At 39.7% G+C, this 14,921-nt stretch overlaps 1 protein-coding gene across 1 annotated transcript in view; it reads right to left on the reverse strand.

The window, feature by feature from the left end:
* The window catches only part of myo15ab (myosin XVAb), a 67,372-nt gene that overhangs the window by 20,639 nt on the left and 31,812 nt on the right, over positions 1-14,921 (reverse strand). Inside the window, exons 38-51 of the mRNA XM_032564114.1 lie at positions 14,420-14,492; positions 14,144-14,335; positions 12,447-12,511; positions 12,297-12,370; positions 9,335-9,443; positions 9,121-9,189; positions 8,961-9,025; positions 8,476-8,871; positions 7,402-7,480; positions 7,155-7,250; positions 6,919-6,979; positions 6,265-6,358; positions 6,029-6,146; positions 1,549-1,664 (exon numbers count right to left, since the gene is read on the reverse strand). Coding sequence (XP_032420005.1) covers positions 1,549-1,664; positions 6,029-6,146; positions 6,265-6,358; positions 6,919-6,979; positions 7,155-7,250; positions 7,402-7,480; positions 8,476-8,871; positions 8,961-9,025; positions 9,121-9,189; positions 9,335-9,443; positions 12,297-12,370; positions 12,447-12,511; positions 14,144-14,335; positions 14,420-14,492 — 1,607 coding nt within the window. The remainder of the gene's footprint in view (positions 1-1,548; positions 1,665-6,028; positions 6,147-6,264; positions 6,359-6,918; positions 6,980-7,154; positions 7,251-7,401; positions 7,481-8,475; positions 8,872-8,960; positions 9,026-9,120; positions 9,190-9,334; positions 9,444-12,296; positions 12,371-12,446; positions 12,512-14,143; positions 14,336-14,419; positions 14,493-14,921) is intronic.

Consider the following 14,921-nt stretch of genomic DNA (forward strand, 5'->3'; position numbering starts at 1 on the left):
CAGGATATTTACAGTCATGGTAAAAAAAAATATACCCTTACTCAATTCTAGGGTTTTGCACTGCAAGAAATCTTATGTTTGTAGACTTTTTGAAAATGATTTGACTAAAGTGTACAAGAACACCCAACCAGACAGATAAGCACTGTTTGGAAAACTAAGTACGCCATTACTGCTTCAGCAAGATTTAAAAGAGAGAGCAGCCAGATCATCAGCTTTACCACAGCAAGAGTTTCTGCAGGCTGCTGTTCTGTGGTATGTAGATGTGTGTTAACAAAGTGACAATATGGCATCAGAAATGACCTTAGGCTACATTCTCACACCAGGTCTTGATGCTCATTCCCATTTTTTTTTCTGAAATCCAATTTTCTTTGGGTAGTTGTTCATATGACTTTAAAGTGACCCGCATGTGCATAAGAAGGACTTAGACGTCACACAGCAGCACACAGTTTGTGGAGATTATAACGGAATTTATCCAGCACCAACAGTATTGTGACAAGATCATATCAGGAAGCTAACAAAAGAAAGTCCTACTATCAGCGATGGCCTTTTGTGGCACATTGACTGCAGCTCCTGTAGAGAAGTCTGTTTGGATGTGGAGTTGGACCAGGAGCAGTGGGACTGTGATGTGATGTGTTTCACTGACTCAGACCTGCTTAATAATTTCATAGATGTAACTTTCAGCCATTGTTTACATCCAGATTTACAGAGTCTAGCTTCTTCTGGTGCAGAATTACTGGATATGTTTTCTGTTTAGTATAGAAGTAGTACAGATCTGATTTTTTCTATGGTGTGGAAGGATTGGAATTGAATAGTTCAGACTGCTGTGAAATAGTCGGATGTGGGTTGCATTTGCCTGCTGTGTGAACACAGCCCTACAGGAGCAATTGTTACTGCCAACCAGTTTGGAAAGGGTTAAAGCCAATGACCATTTCCAAAAAAATGAAGTCCATCATTCTTCAGAGGGAAGGACTATTCACAATTGAAAACTATACATGAAAGTTTCCAGTCATCTCAGAATTGGCGGTCTACGAAATGTTCAGAGAGATTTTAGAAATCTCTCTGATTTCTATATCAAAGAGAAATTAAACTGGAACATTCTCAGTCAGTAACTTAATGTTTATGACAGTACAAATCAGTACAGTACTGCACAATTATGGCTTGTTTGAATGAACAGATAGGAGAAAGCCTCTCCAGCTTCTGGACCTTCAGCGAGGGAGCCCAAAGTGTTTTATTCACCAGATCTCAATGTGATAATTTTTTAGTAAAAGTGAGTGACATAAAATTCATACACAATAAAGTGAGAAACTGATAAAGTGATTCTTTTTGTGTGACTTAAAAGTCAATTCTGCAAAGGGATGTTTCTAGAAGTTCAGGTGAGTTTTTATCCCGTTTGGCTTCATCTTTATTTATGAGTGTGTGGAGTCTGTTTCTGTGCAGTATCACAGTATTTTTTGTTTTACCATGACCATGTACATTTATGTTTGTACTTTTTATCAGCCTTAACTGATGTTCTATGGTTTATTTTCGTTGCTGTATTCGTGTACTAACCTCCTTTCTGAGATACAGCCTCCAGGGCACATTGGTGTAGGTGTAATGCTCCTGGTTGGTGCTCTGGTGAAGCTGTGTCTGGATGGTCTTCGTCTCCACAGGGAGCTCTCGAGATACTGCAACAAACATGTTTAATAAGCAGAATGAAACACCAACACAACATTCTGCTTTAACTCCGGTTGACCTAGTTGCAGACCTATCGAAATCGCCTTTTTCAAGGTGCTCTTTCACGGATGAAAAATAAATAATTAACAGTGGAAAATCCACGCCAAACCTGGATTTACTAACACAGAGCAGTAAGAACTTTGTAAGGCATTTTAAAGACTGACAGGCTTTTATTTTTTTGAGGAAAAAACATGTTACAGTATATGAATATGAGATATTCATATAAAATGATGAAAACTTTTCATTACAAAGATATTGCAAAATTCAATTCAATTCAAAAATACTTTATTAATTCCAAAAGGGAGTCATCAAGATTCTTCAAAGAGCCATTGAGCTGATAATGGCTGTCGGCAGGAAAGATCTCCTGAAGCGGCCTGTACCACACTGAACCTGAAGAAGCCTCTGACTGAAGATGTTCTGCTTTCCCAAGACAGGGATACCAAACAAATCTTAGTCAGGATTGTCCATAATTTTCTTGATTTTATGAAGAATCCTTCTTTGCATTATCATCTCCAAAGCTTCCATAGTCGTCACAAGAACAGAACCAGAACAGAACCAGCCTTCTTTATCAGGGTGTTGAGCCTTTTTAGGTCTCTGGCTCTGATGCTGCTGGTCCAACAGATAACAGCAGAGATGACGCTCTCAACAACAGACTGATAGAAGATCTGCAGCATCTTGCTGCAAACCTTGAAGGATTTTGGCTTCCTCAGGAAGTCCAGTCTGCTCTGTCCCTTATTATAGATGGTTCACTGTTGCGTCTCCAGTCCAGTCTGTTGTCCAGATGAACACCAAGGTATTTATATTCTTCAACTACCTTCACTTCTTCTCCCATGATGGAAATAGGATTTGATCTAATCCTGAAATCTACAATCAACTGTTGTGTTTACATTTAAGATGAGATGATTGTTCCCTCCATGACACAAAGCGTTCCACCAGCTCTCTGTACTCAGCCTCTTGTCCATTTCTAACTCACCCACCAGCTGCAGAGTTGAGGCCTCCACCTGTGTCTTCTGGAGTGACTGTGACTGATGTGTGTCTAACTTCTGGAAAAATACTTACTCTCTTTATAAAACCTATCAAAAACACTTTTATTGATTAATTCTTTTGAGTATTCTTATAGGTAAAATATCAGATTTTTACATGTATGAGATGGAAAACAGGACAAATACAAAACTTAAACATATGCACATTTAGTGACTAACATTTATGAATTTAGATGTCTACACATGCATTTTTAATTGACAGTAATCTTACCCCATTCACACCTTCAGTTTCCATAGCAACTAAAACAAACAAGAACCTGACACAGGTTGTTTGACATCATCATGTTAATGAGAACCTCTATGTACTCATCAGTGATGTCATAAATGTTCAAAGAGATACAAGAATACAAGAATTCTCAGTTTGCTTTTCAACTTGGTTGGAGGTAGATCGATTCCAGAGAGACGACTTCAAACTGACTTTACAAACCATTTTAACTGAACATCAAGACAAGATGATTTTTGCCTGTGATGGGACCTTGGATTTCTTGTTATGAAGGGAGTTGAAAAGTTGTTAGGATATAGCACAAGAGGCAACAATGTCCTTGTAGAGAGCTCTGAGAACGAGAGATGAAAATACTTTGCTTTGACATTGAAACCTGAAGACCAAAAGGACATGGAAGATTCCTCTAAGGATGAGAAAGTTAAAACCACAACTATGGATTTGACAGTAAAGGCATCAGAAGACTTTGTTGCTTTTGAAAGTGTCAATGTTCCTCATGACCAAATGGACCTGGATGTGTTTGCTTGCTCACAGTTTGAGTGAGTTACCTTTACAACCACAGCTGGATGCGAATCTTGAGCCAACGATGTACTTTTGTAAATTTTCCAACTTATTCTTCAACTTTTGGATGAATGCCACCACACATAGCATTATGAACTTGAATATTACCAGAAGCTTTGTGGCTCAGTATCCCAAAGACTTTTTACAGAGACGTCATTGTTTCCAAGGTTTTTCTTTACAGCAATGCACCATCCAGGAATATATTTTCCCCCAGATGAAGTCTTTGCAGTTCAGAATAAAATAATTGAAACACTGAAGATAAAGGATATAGTACATCAGGACAATACAGGAGTTTTTCTGTTATATATCACTTATATATAACTTATTGTTGCCACAGAATGTGGCTGACTCTGTGGGGGCCATGTTCCACCCACTTCCTCCAAAATGTGTCTGTAGTACTCTCTTTGTAGTTGGTCAGGGGTCACTTTGAGCCCAACACTATATTTGTCCTGTCCTTCTGTGGTCTTTTCATAGATGTAGATGTACCCATTATGGCAAATGTCAGCTTCATGGTCAATATATGACCATGAAGCTGACATGGTCATATATTGACCATGTCAGTATATGACCATGTCATATACTGACATGGTCAGTATATGACATGTCAGTATATGACATGTCAACTCCAGTTGTGGAGTTGTGACCACAACTCCAATAAGTTGTGGTCACAACTTATTGGAGTTGTGACCACAAGGTTTCAGTGTCTGTTTTGGGGGGCAACCCTAGAATCACCAGAAGGGAGAGATGCTGTCAAGCTGAAGATAGAGACCTATCAGGTCTTTTTGGTCTGTGGGACCCCAGAAGCAGCTGATGGGTACTGGCAGTCCAAGCGGCATGCAGCTCGGGTGGTCGATGAGGTAAACACTTGGTCTTGGGAGAAGTTCATAGAGACCATGGAGAATGACTTGGGCAGAGTACTTCGAAAACCTCCTCAATCCCATCATCACGTCTTCCACTGAGGAAGGGGAACCTGGGGACTTTGGATCAGGCTCTGCTGAGTTGACCATGGTGAGAGGTGCAGAGAAGGAGTGGGCATAGTTTTGGCCTCCCGTCTTGGTGCCTGTGTGTTGGGGTTCACCCCAGTAAATAGGGTAGCTTCCCTTCACCTATTTGTGTTGAAGCTGACAGTTTTGACTGTTGTTTGTACTTATGTGACAAACAGCACTTCAGATTTTCCACCTTTTTCTTGGAGTTGCTGGAGGGGTGAACCAAAAGAAAACTGTGACACCAGTGGAGCCATGGAGAAAGAAGGAGACCATCTCTGGTTCAGCAAGTCTGATCATGATGAGTTTCAGTTTATCTGTGCTGTAAACTAAGAGCTGTGTCTCAGTTTGTGAGTTATGGTAACCTTCATCAGGTGAAAACTTCACATCTTGTCTAGTATTGCTTTGCTCATAAAAAAACTTTTTTTATTGAAACTTTGAAACATTTAAAATGTTTCTCTTTTCTTTTTCTTGTGTAGTGTAGGTGCTTGCTGTAATTTCCGACTGTGATTAGTGTAAATGTGACTCATGGATTTAAATGTTTAACTAATTGGAATGATTGATATGTTTTTTTAATAGTGCAAATTACTTTTTTTTTTCTTCTATATTATTTATGTATGATTTATTATAAATCACTCAAAAAAAGAAACTGAGAAAATTGGCCGATTTTAAAAGCCTGGCCACTTATTGTCTTCAGACCCTGCTTTTAGCTGTCATGTCTTGGGGGTGTCTGAGCTGGTTTTTTCCTCTCTGTGTGTTTGTATTTTCAAAATATTCTCCTCGGCACTTGACTTTCAAACAGTTTTTTTTTGGATCTGAAATCACAAACTGCTTCAAGCACTCGTTCCTTTCACATTTACATCACAGCTGATTTGCTATGAAGATTGTGCAGCATGCAGAGTGGATATCAAAATATTCCTTTGACTGTCACTAGAAGGAGCCCAAGTACTACCATTCGTACCAGTCCTTCACTTTAAGAACCGCATGCTAAAGTCACATTGACAGCCAAAATAGATCAAATGTCTGAATTTTGACCTTTGATGATAAGAGATTTGTGTAAATGATAAAAAGGAGAAAAAAAAGGAAAATAAAGTTTTCAAACTTTCTAGTTTGATGGTGGTTGACATTAAACCATCTGTGAGCTGAAATGTTAATAAATAACTGGAAAATATCAGCTTAAGTAATTCCAGCTCCAAGTACCATAAAAGACATTGGCTTAATAACATAAATGAACAGAGAAAATATAAGATGAGCTTAAATACAATCTGAGCAAAGGAATGAGAGGCATTAGAGAGAAAATCACAAGTCAGCTGGTTCCCGTAATCGTTCAGAAGTCATCACAGGGCTACAAACTGCATACATTAAAGAAGATTTTTTCCCAAGCATTACTTTCAATTGACATTACAAACAAATTCATTTTTGTGAGACAGACAAATAAAGAAAAGCCTTCAAAACATCTAAACCTCTACAACATGTGAATGAGACCAGTTTTTAGCAGCTGTGCTCACCTGCAGGAGGTTTAGGAAGCGGCCGATCCGGAGCTCTAGTCTTTGTGCCTCTGATGAGTTTGAGGCCCGGCTGCTTCGTCGCAGACGCAGAGTGTGTTGGACCAACAGGACGTTTGGGCTGGACAGAAAGAAAGGAGCCATGCTGTGAAAATTCTTTGTAACGTGGGTGTTCATGTGTCAGGGTGAGCAGCTGCTATCGATCTGTGCCTGCTTGTTTCAGGCAGGTTGGAGTTTACCTGTGGAGCAGGAGGATTGTCCATCTGGGGTTTGAGGATCTGTAAAGCTTCATCACGAGGCGTCTGCTTCTTCTTGAACTTCCCATCTGGTCTGCTAAACAAAATGGAACATCACACTGGAATATTTTTTTCATTTATCTACCAAAATATCTATAAGCTACAACACCTCCACATTTATTTGAAGCCCTAAAAAAGATACAGAAAAATCTGCTTAATAAATTCATCTTTAATTGAGTATAATATTTCAAATTTTTACAAAAGTCCTGTTCATTAGGTATATATATATACTTTTATACAAAGAGTCATATCCAACACTTATTTGGACCCCTGCTGTTAATAACTTGTACAACCTATTTTCCCTGGTAGAAAAGCTCCATGGTCATGGCCATGGCTTGCATGGTCAGTCTTCTCTTATAACATTTGTCAAGGCTGGAGCTCAAAACCTTGTTCGGAGTTCTGGTTGCTCACTGATCCTCTCCTCCTTTCTATAGGATTTCATTCTATGGACTGGACGGCTACAGAAGGAGCTTGATTCTGTGCCTAGAGAAGCATTTCTGTGTTGAGTTGGAGCCATGCTTTATGTAATTACCCTTCAGAGAGACCAAGTGGAAACGCTCTCTTTAGCTTTGAGTCTGTGTGTGCATACCAACTGACCTTTGGCCAGCTGGTTGTGGTTCTGCTGGTGGCGACGGGGAATTATATCTTCTGATAATTGCTTTAAAATAACAGAAATTTAAATACATTTAGTCTTTTTTTTCCAGGTTCAAAGACTAACTGAAGTGTCAAGATATTGAAAATATGCAGAAGTCATTATTTAAGGAACTGTTCCTTAAATACAGTTCATTATTTAAGGAACTGTTCCTTAAATAATGACTGTTCAGAGGAGTCACCTTGAATGTCTTGGCTGGGGACGATGTGATCTGCAGTCTGAGATGAATACTTCACCACTTCTCCAGCAGGGGGTGGAGGAGACATCCCCACTGGGGCTGACACACACACACACACACACACCCACACACACACACACACACACACATTCAGTAACATGCCAAAGTGACACAGATGATTCTCTGTTGTGCTTGGATCAACGAGAATTTTATTTTTTGACAAGATCTGCTGCCTCTCACATGCTCATACCAAATTTCCTGGCCGGTTCCTTGTTAGCCGGGACGCCTGGAGCTTTTCTTCCAGAAACACCGTCTATGCCTGACTGAGTCTGAACAAAAGAAGAAAAAAAAAAACAGAAATCAATGAGGATTTTCTCAACTGGTGTTGGCAGTTAGTTGGAGTAGCAGGCAAAAGAATAACAAGTACACATTAGCAACAAATGTATTCCTTCCCTTTGAGCTTTCCATATTTTATTTGTGATTCCATATCAAAAGTACAACAAAACTGCAAAGGAAAATGTAACAAATAGATACAATTTGGTGTGCATTTGTGTTCAATCCCCTTTATTTTCATGCCACTAAATAAATTCACAGTAACCAGCTGCATTCATTGACCTTATTAATGTAAAGAATATACCTTTGTGCAGTTTTATTGCAGTTTAAATACATATATTCTATGAAGTCCCAAAATAGTTGTTAGAGAACATTAGAAAGATTAGGAATAAAGTTAGCAGAAGAAGAACTTAAACCAGAGAAGCAGCTAAGAAGCCCACGCTAACTGCAGAGATCCTCAGGTGGATGGATCAGACAATGAAACAAAAACACACTATCCTCACTATGAAACATGGTGGTGGCAGCATTATGGTGTGGGGAGAATTTTCTCTAGTAAGAACAGAATAACTTGTTTGAGTTGATGAGAAGATGAATGGAGCTAAATACAGTTCAGGCTTGGAAGAAAGCTTGTTAGAGGTCACAAAAATCCAAGCGAGAATCAATTACAAGATTTGAAAATCCAAACAATCTCCCTCCAATCTGACTGAGTTTGAGCTATTTTATAGAGAAAAATGTCCAGAATTTCAGTGAGTTGCATGATGGAACATAATAAACAGGAGAAAATGTCAAGAGGTGTAAATACATTTTCAAGGCATTATTACAACAGAAAACTATCAGAGTTGAATTTCTGCCCCGATAAAAATCCATTTTTTCCTCCCAATAGCCTCAAATAAAGGATTTATTCCACCCACAAAACAAAAACTGAATCTCTTTTTCAATGCATTTTTAGACAATGCAACATGTCAGTGTAAACGGTGTCAAAGTCTCTGACCTGTACAGCAGGTTTAAATGTTGGTTGTGCTGGCTCAGCTTTGGAGGAGCTGAGATGAGGGTCACGGTAGGCGGGCCGAGGCTGCCGCTGGGCCCGAGGCTCAGTCGGGGGATCAGCAGGGCGCTGAGTGTTTGGATGAGATTCAGTCTGATCCCGCTGAGCAGAAGGAAGATAAGGGCTGGAGGGAAACACGGCTGCTGCGTAGGGAGTCGGAGTGAAGTTAGCATAGGGGCTCGGCGGGATGTTCGCATATGGACTTGGAGGTATGACAGCGTACGGGCTGGCGAGGGCATGATGGGGTACGGGACTCATCGGAGGGCTGGTGATGGGGGATGTCGGGGGGCTTGACACAGGACTGCTGACCATGGCCATGGCTTGCATGGTCATCTGCTGCGCCTGGGAAACAAGAAAATGATGCATGGAATCAAAAGGCAGCAGCAGTAGTGACACAGATAAACAGTCAAGGATCCAAACGGGGGAGTTACCATGATGACGGCCTGCTGGTTCACAATCGCCTGCTGCTGCTGGGCCAAAACAGCTTGCTGGTCTCCTAGAGGAGAAACAGCAAGTAAACAGGATGAAGGCATGGAAACTCTGTTTGGTGTGTTTGTATTTTACATTTTTACTGTCATGTCTGATACAAACCAGGTGTTACAGGTGCCACAGCAGCGACAGGAGGCGACATCATACCTCCCACAGGAAGGACTCTCACAGCTGTGGACACAAGCACAGACAAGCAGCCAACTTTTGACAGATTCAATGTCCGCCCGTTGAGCTCACAAGATTTTTAACCAGCTGGTCTTTAAAAAATGGGAATGAAAATGGGAATATTTAGCATGTATTTGAGTTTGTTGCAGACCTCCAGGTGGAGGTGGGTGGCCAGATGACTGCCCCGGCTGTTGCCACTTCCCACCGACGCCCCCGGCCCCCTTCATCCTGTGTGACAGGCCTGCAGTCGACTCTTCTTCCTTAGAATAGAGACAGTCTTTGAATGTACAAAAACCTGAGTTGTATTGTACTTTTTTCATCCATTATTATGTTTTTATCACATCACCTTCACGGCATGTCTGTCTGTTTTTTTAATGGGAAAGTTTTATTTTTAGAGCTATATTTTTGTTCGTGAGAGTGACTAAATGCAAGGAGATACAGTATGTACTCCCAAGGAGACTAATTCAAAGTTCTTTTTATTATCATTATTTTGATAAATATAAACAAATGTGATAAAAGTTTAGGTTCAGACGGACAGATGAATATGATATAGACTGAAAATATGAAACTACTAAATGATTTCTCTCTTTTGGAGGCTGTGTCTGACAGTCAGACTCAGGGCTGTGATCACTCATAATGTGCCAAACAAACACTTTTCAGCAGTGGGCTCAACACGAACCCATTTCTCCTGCTACAGATTGACTCTTGTGTTTGTATCAGATGTGTATCAGGACACATCTGATACATGCTAATTCCTGTCAGCTACATCCGATAGCGGAGCTGGACAGTAATCGGTCCAGTCTGGTCAGCTTTCACAGAAAACCTTTATCTCGGTCATCAAGCCCAGTTTTCTTCATTTTTGCAAGACAGAACAGGTGAGGTATACCCAGAATGCACTATTGTCCACTTCCTGCTTTTGGGCAGTCTCTGGTCTGCTTGGTTGTAATTGAGACCAAAAACTAACTAACACACTAATTTTGTTAATATGTGCCCTTGGGACTTATTAACAGTTATTCATTGCCAAACCAAACCTATTGTTGCACAACATCAATAGGTTTGATATGGCTTTGGTTGTTTGTTTAAACAAATCTGTTGTGCCACCAAATTGTCACCATCTGTATTCGACTAATGTTTCCTAAGCTATTGTTTTGTGTATCGTAGTATTTTACAATGATATGTGCCAGTCAGAAACCAGGAACTTACCATAAATCCTAAGTGCATTGACTGTTCATTTGTAGGCTGTGTCTCATTAAATAGTAACCTCTTCATCTGCTAGAGAGTCAGTTTCTCGTAAGCAGATCTTCACTTTGCTCAGGGTGGGAAATTACCGTGGCGACTAGGTGACTGTGACAGTTACGGTAACTGAGTAATATAATAGGTTAACGGGCAGGAGTGGCCTGTAGGACACATCTGATACATGCTAATTCCTGTCAGCTACATCCGATAGCAGAGTTGGACAGAGATCGGTTCAGTCTGGTCAGCTTTCACAGAAAACTTTTATCTCAGTCATCAAGCCCAGTTTTCTTCAGTTTTGCAAGACTGAACAGGGGAGGTATATTGTCAGAGATGGAGGTCATCACTGTCCAAAGTCATGATTTTAATGGATTGCTGTTACATTTTTTTGTATCTCAATATTCCTACCATCACGATCCTATGGAACAGACACTTGTTTTTTATACACACTTTTAGTACAAATGTCCAACTTGTAAATAAGATCTGTCCTATATCAAGGAAAGGGATACCATACTGTGTAAAATATTTTTGTTTTAATTCCTAAACACCAGAGTTTTTGACATTGATAACAAATATGAAATATGAACAAACAATGTCACAGAGAATCTATAAATAAGCTACCAAGACATCCCAAATGGAGAGACTGCCACAGAAACAGATCCGAATTCTTCACTTTCTGAGTTTTTGTTAGTGGTCTGTACTTGTGTAGCGCTTTATACTACATGCATTCATTCACATTATGTAGTCTACTGTGCTCCGACAGAAGCGAATTCTGCAGCAGGCAGGGTGGGTGAGATGTGTTTCCAAAGGATACAACGACAGAGACTGGCAGAGTGTGAATCGACCCAGCAACCCACAGATTGAGGGACGAACTCCTTCCACTGATCCATCAATGGTCGGTGGTAGGAAAGGCAGAATTTGTTCAAATCAGTTTTTACTGATGCAAATGTAACTATCCTGAAACTTTGATCTTTGCTTCAGCTGTTTTCTTTAACACATCTGACAGTCTGTCAAATTACAATATTAGCTGAATTTTAAAATCTTTAAAAATCTTTAATAATTGCACAGTTGTACAGTCAGAAGGTACACTCTGATTATTTACTTTAATTGAGAACTTTAGTTTCTGACCAGATCTGACAATTTAGAAGGGAAAAAAATCTGACTGTCCCAGGCAGGGATTCTTTACTAGATTAAATTCAAGAATTTTAAGAACCTATGACTGAAGTTGAAAATCTATTGAAACAAATATTAAATTAAATATTGAAATGAATATTAAAAAATGTCTATGTTTTCCCCCCATTTATCTTCCAGCTGTCAGGAAACTAGCTTAGTTTTTCCCAATATGTGTAATACAAAAAGCTTTCGACTTTAGGAATTTGGTGCCGTTTGCTCTTGCAGTAATTTACATGGATTAACAAACTGCAGTTTTATATCAGCTGAACTGTGTTATCTTTGTTGTTTCTCCTACATTCAGTTAACAAAGTGTTCCATGTAAATTTGAAATGCTAAGTTGTTTGGTAAGTGTCGACTGATATAATGACTCAAAAGTCAGACCTAAGTGAATAACCAAATAAATCAACAAACTAAAAAGCATCCATCTAAAAATTGTCAAGAACAAGAGTCTAAACAAAATATAAGAGTATATGTCCCCTCAGAGGGACCAGATATTCATTTTCAACAAAAGGACATGACTATTTTATATGTTAGCAGAAAAATTAAGCTAGCATTTTACACTGTTCTGTGTGTCATGAAGTAGGTTTGCTTCAGATCGACTCTAGGATCCAGAACACGTAGGAGCTTTTATAGGCAGTGACAGCAAATAGTTGATAGTAAATACTTGATGGTAAACAGTGTCAGGATGATTAAATTATGTAACATACTCCAACTCCATCCGACAGTACAGGGTCAAACAGGCTGTCGAGATAACGATCCATCCCTCTCTGAGGCTCTAAATCTGCAGGGAGGGAAGAGGAAAGACGTCTTTACCTCTCCTACAGTGAGGAGCTGGTCTGCTGGTCTCAGTAACTCACCTTGGTTGAACCGATCTGAAGGACTGACGTCATTGCTCATGTCAAAGCCACCCCCCAACAGGCTTCTGTCAAACAATAACAGATGATAAGAAGATGGTAAATCCAGCAGGAGCGGAGGAGATCGATGCAGAACACCTCAAGGTGGAGGGTTTCTGCCTAATGAAACACTTAAAATGAAGATTACATTAACGTTGCTTTGGTTTATACCTGATAAATGTCAATCCATTTTTACTGATCTAAACTAATATTAGAAGAAAATGTCTGGTTCTTCTCTGTAAATAATTTACAACAATAGTTTTAAAGAAATGGTCACAGAATCCCCAAGTAAAACAATTCTGCACATTCAGTACAGAAAAGAAAGAACATTCTCTTCTTATTCCAGACTTTTCTTTATAAGGATATAAAATAATAATCTGGTGTTTAAGGTGCTATGTAGTGCATGCCACTTCAGCATGTTCTGGTAGAGAGCAGAATTCATGCTTTCCTTAATTAGAGGAAATTTGTCCAGATTCAAAATCAGCAAAACATCCCAGAGCATCACACTGCCACCACCATGTCTGCATATCACAATGATCCTCTTGTTAGTTTTACACTAACTAAATGTTCACAGATGTTTCTGTTCTGTTATAGTTCACATTGTTTGATGTGTTGTTGGTGTCAAGGTGACAAAGGAACTCAATTATCTTGTTACAGATGCAACTTATCAAGTTAAAAATCATCATCTAAATGTGAATGAGTTGAATAATCGGAAAGGAAAAAGCAAAGTCCTCAGCAAGAGAAAGCAGAGGTCATCCACCTGTCAGACCTGGAACAACAAAAACTGAAAAATATGGCATACTTTTTTTTAGCTCGTTTAAAGGGAGTAGCAAAAGGGGACTCGCAAATTTAACTGCTAATAAAATCAAATTTGAATGTCTAAGAGAAGTAAAAGATAAGGAAGGTGAGTATGTTGTGGTTGTAGGGAAGTTGGAAGAACTTCTGGTAACATGACTTAATATATATCCGCCCCTGAGACATAGAAGCATTTTTATAAACTGATATTTGATAAAATTACACAGGAAACAGATGGAATATTGATTACAGAGGGGACTTAAATATTGTATTAAACCAGTCTTTGGACTCCAGCAGTAAAGCAAAAAGTAGTAAAGCACACATAACCAGCTACATAAATACATCCTTAAAGGAATTGGGGGTAATAGATGTCTGGAGAGAGACTCAGAGAGAGATTACACATTTTATTCTGTCGTTTTTGTCTAAGGAAACCCAGCAGAATGGGCCAAAAACAACAACTTCTGTCTTTTTGGAATTTAAAAAAATGAAGATTAGCTTCATTCAGGTTTTAATGTCCTCAAAAGTGTAATCTAATAAAAGTATCATCAGCATAACAGTGAAAAGTCAAACAATTTTTATAATTGGAAGCATACGTAGTAAAGAGAATTGGTCCGAGCACCAAACGATTTGACACAGAAACTTCTTCTAACAAAGCAAAGATTCATCTCATATGATGAGTCCTGAAAATAGTTTTTATCCTGCTGGTTTTTGTCCAGCCAGGATCACAAAGTCATCATTTTAACAGCTGGCTAGCTTCATGAAACCTCTTTTTTTCTGTGTGTGTGTGTGTGCCGGCATGCGTGGGCGTGTGCGTGGGCGTATGTGGGCGTGTGCGTGCGTGTGTGTGGGCGTGTGCATTGTCTCACATGCTGGCATTGGGCCGAACTCTGGCCGGCTCCAGAGCAGAGATGATGAAGTAGCTGTTGTGTTTGGGGAAGTCAGCAGGAAGCTCCAGGTCTGACATCAAGTCCAGAACATAGTCTGAGCCTTCAAGTTCGACCCACTGAGCCGGCTCCTTCAGCAGCACCGACCAGCCTTGGCGGCCGTCCACCGCACCCCTACACACACACGCCCACACATGAGATGCAACATTTTCACCCTGACATGCATCATTCTTTCCTTTCTTTCTGCATTTACATTACCTGTGCTGTAAGATGTTTTTAGCCATTTCCTCTCCTGTCGTCCAGGAATGCAGCGGACATAAGAAGGACATGCCTAGAGAGGAAAAGCAGTAGCTTTTGACTTTATGAAAATCATTTATAAATCTCATTCTGGTCACTAAATCTGAACAGAAACTGGTTTCACCAGCATCATTCTCATAGCAATCACAAAACCAAACCAGAAACGGACACAAGCAGAGCCAGCCAAGAAGCCAGAGTATCAGGTGTTCTCTAAACCTTAGTGGACTTGCCAAAAGACTGGAGGGCAGATAAGGTGGACGAGAGCAGAAATAAGAGAAGGAGAGATGGCCAACTCTACCCCGCTGAATGTTTAAGACAGACTGGGCTCAGGTAAAAATATAAAGTAGGTTGGGTCAGCAAGAAGGACTCAAAAACATTTGTAAAAAGTAAAAAAGTGAAAGTATATTTCCCAGTTGTCAAAAGGCTTATGGATGTAAAATTCCACTTGACTGTAAATAGTGTT

The sequence above is a fragment of the Xiphophorus hellerii genome, chromosome 5, assembly GCF_003331165.1.
Source record: "Xiphophorus hellerii strain 12219 chromosome 5, Xiphophorus_hellerii-4.1, whole genome shotgun sequence".
Taxonomy (NCBI): Eukaryota; Metazoa; Chordata; class Actinopteri; order Cyprinodontiformes; family Poeciliidae; genus Xiphophorus; species Xiphophorus hellerii.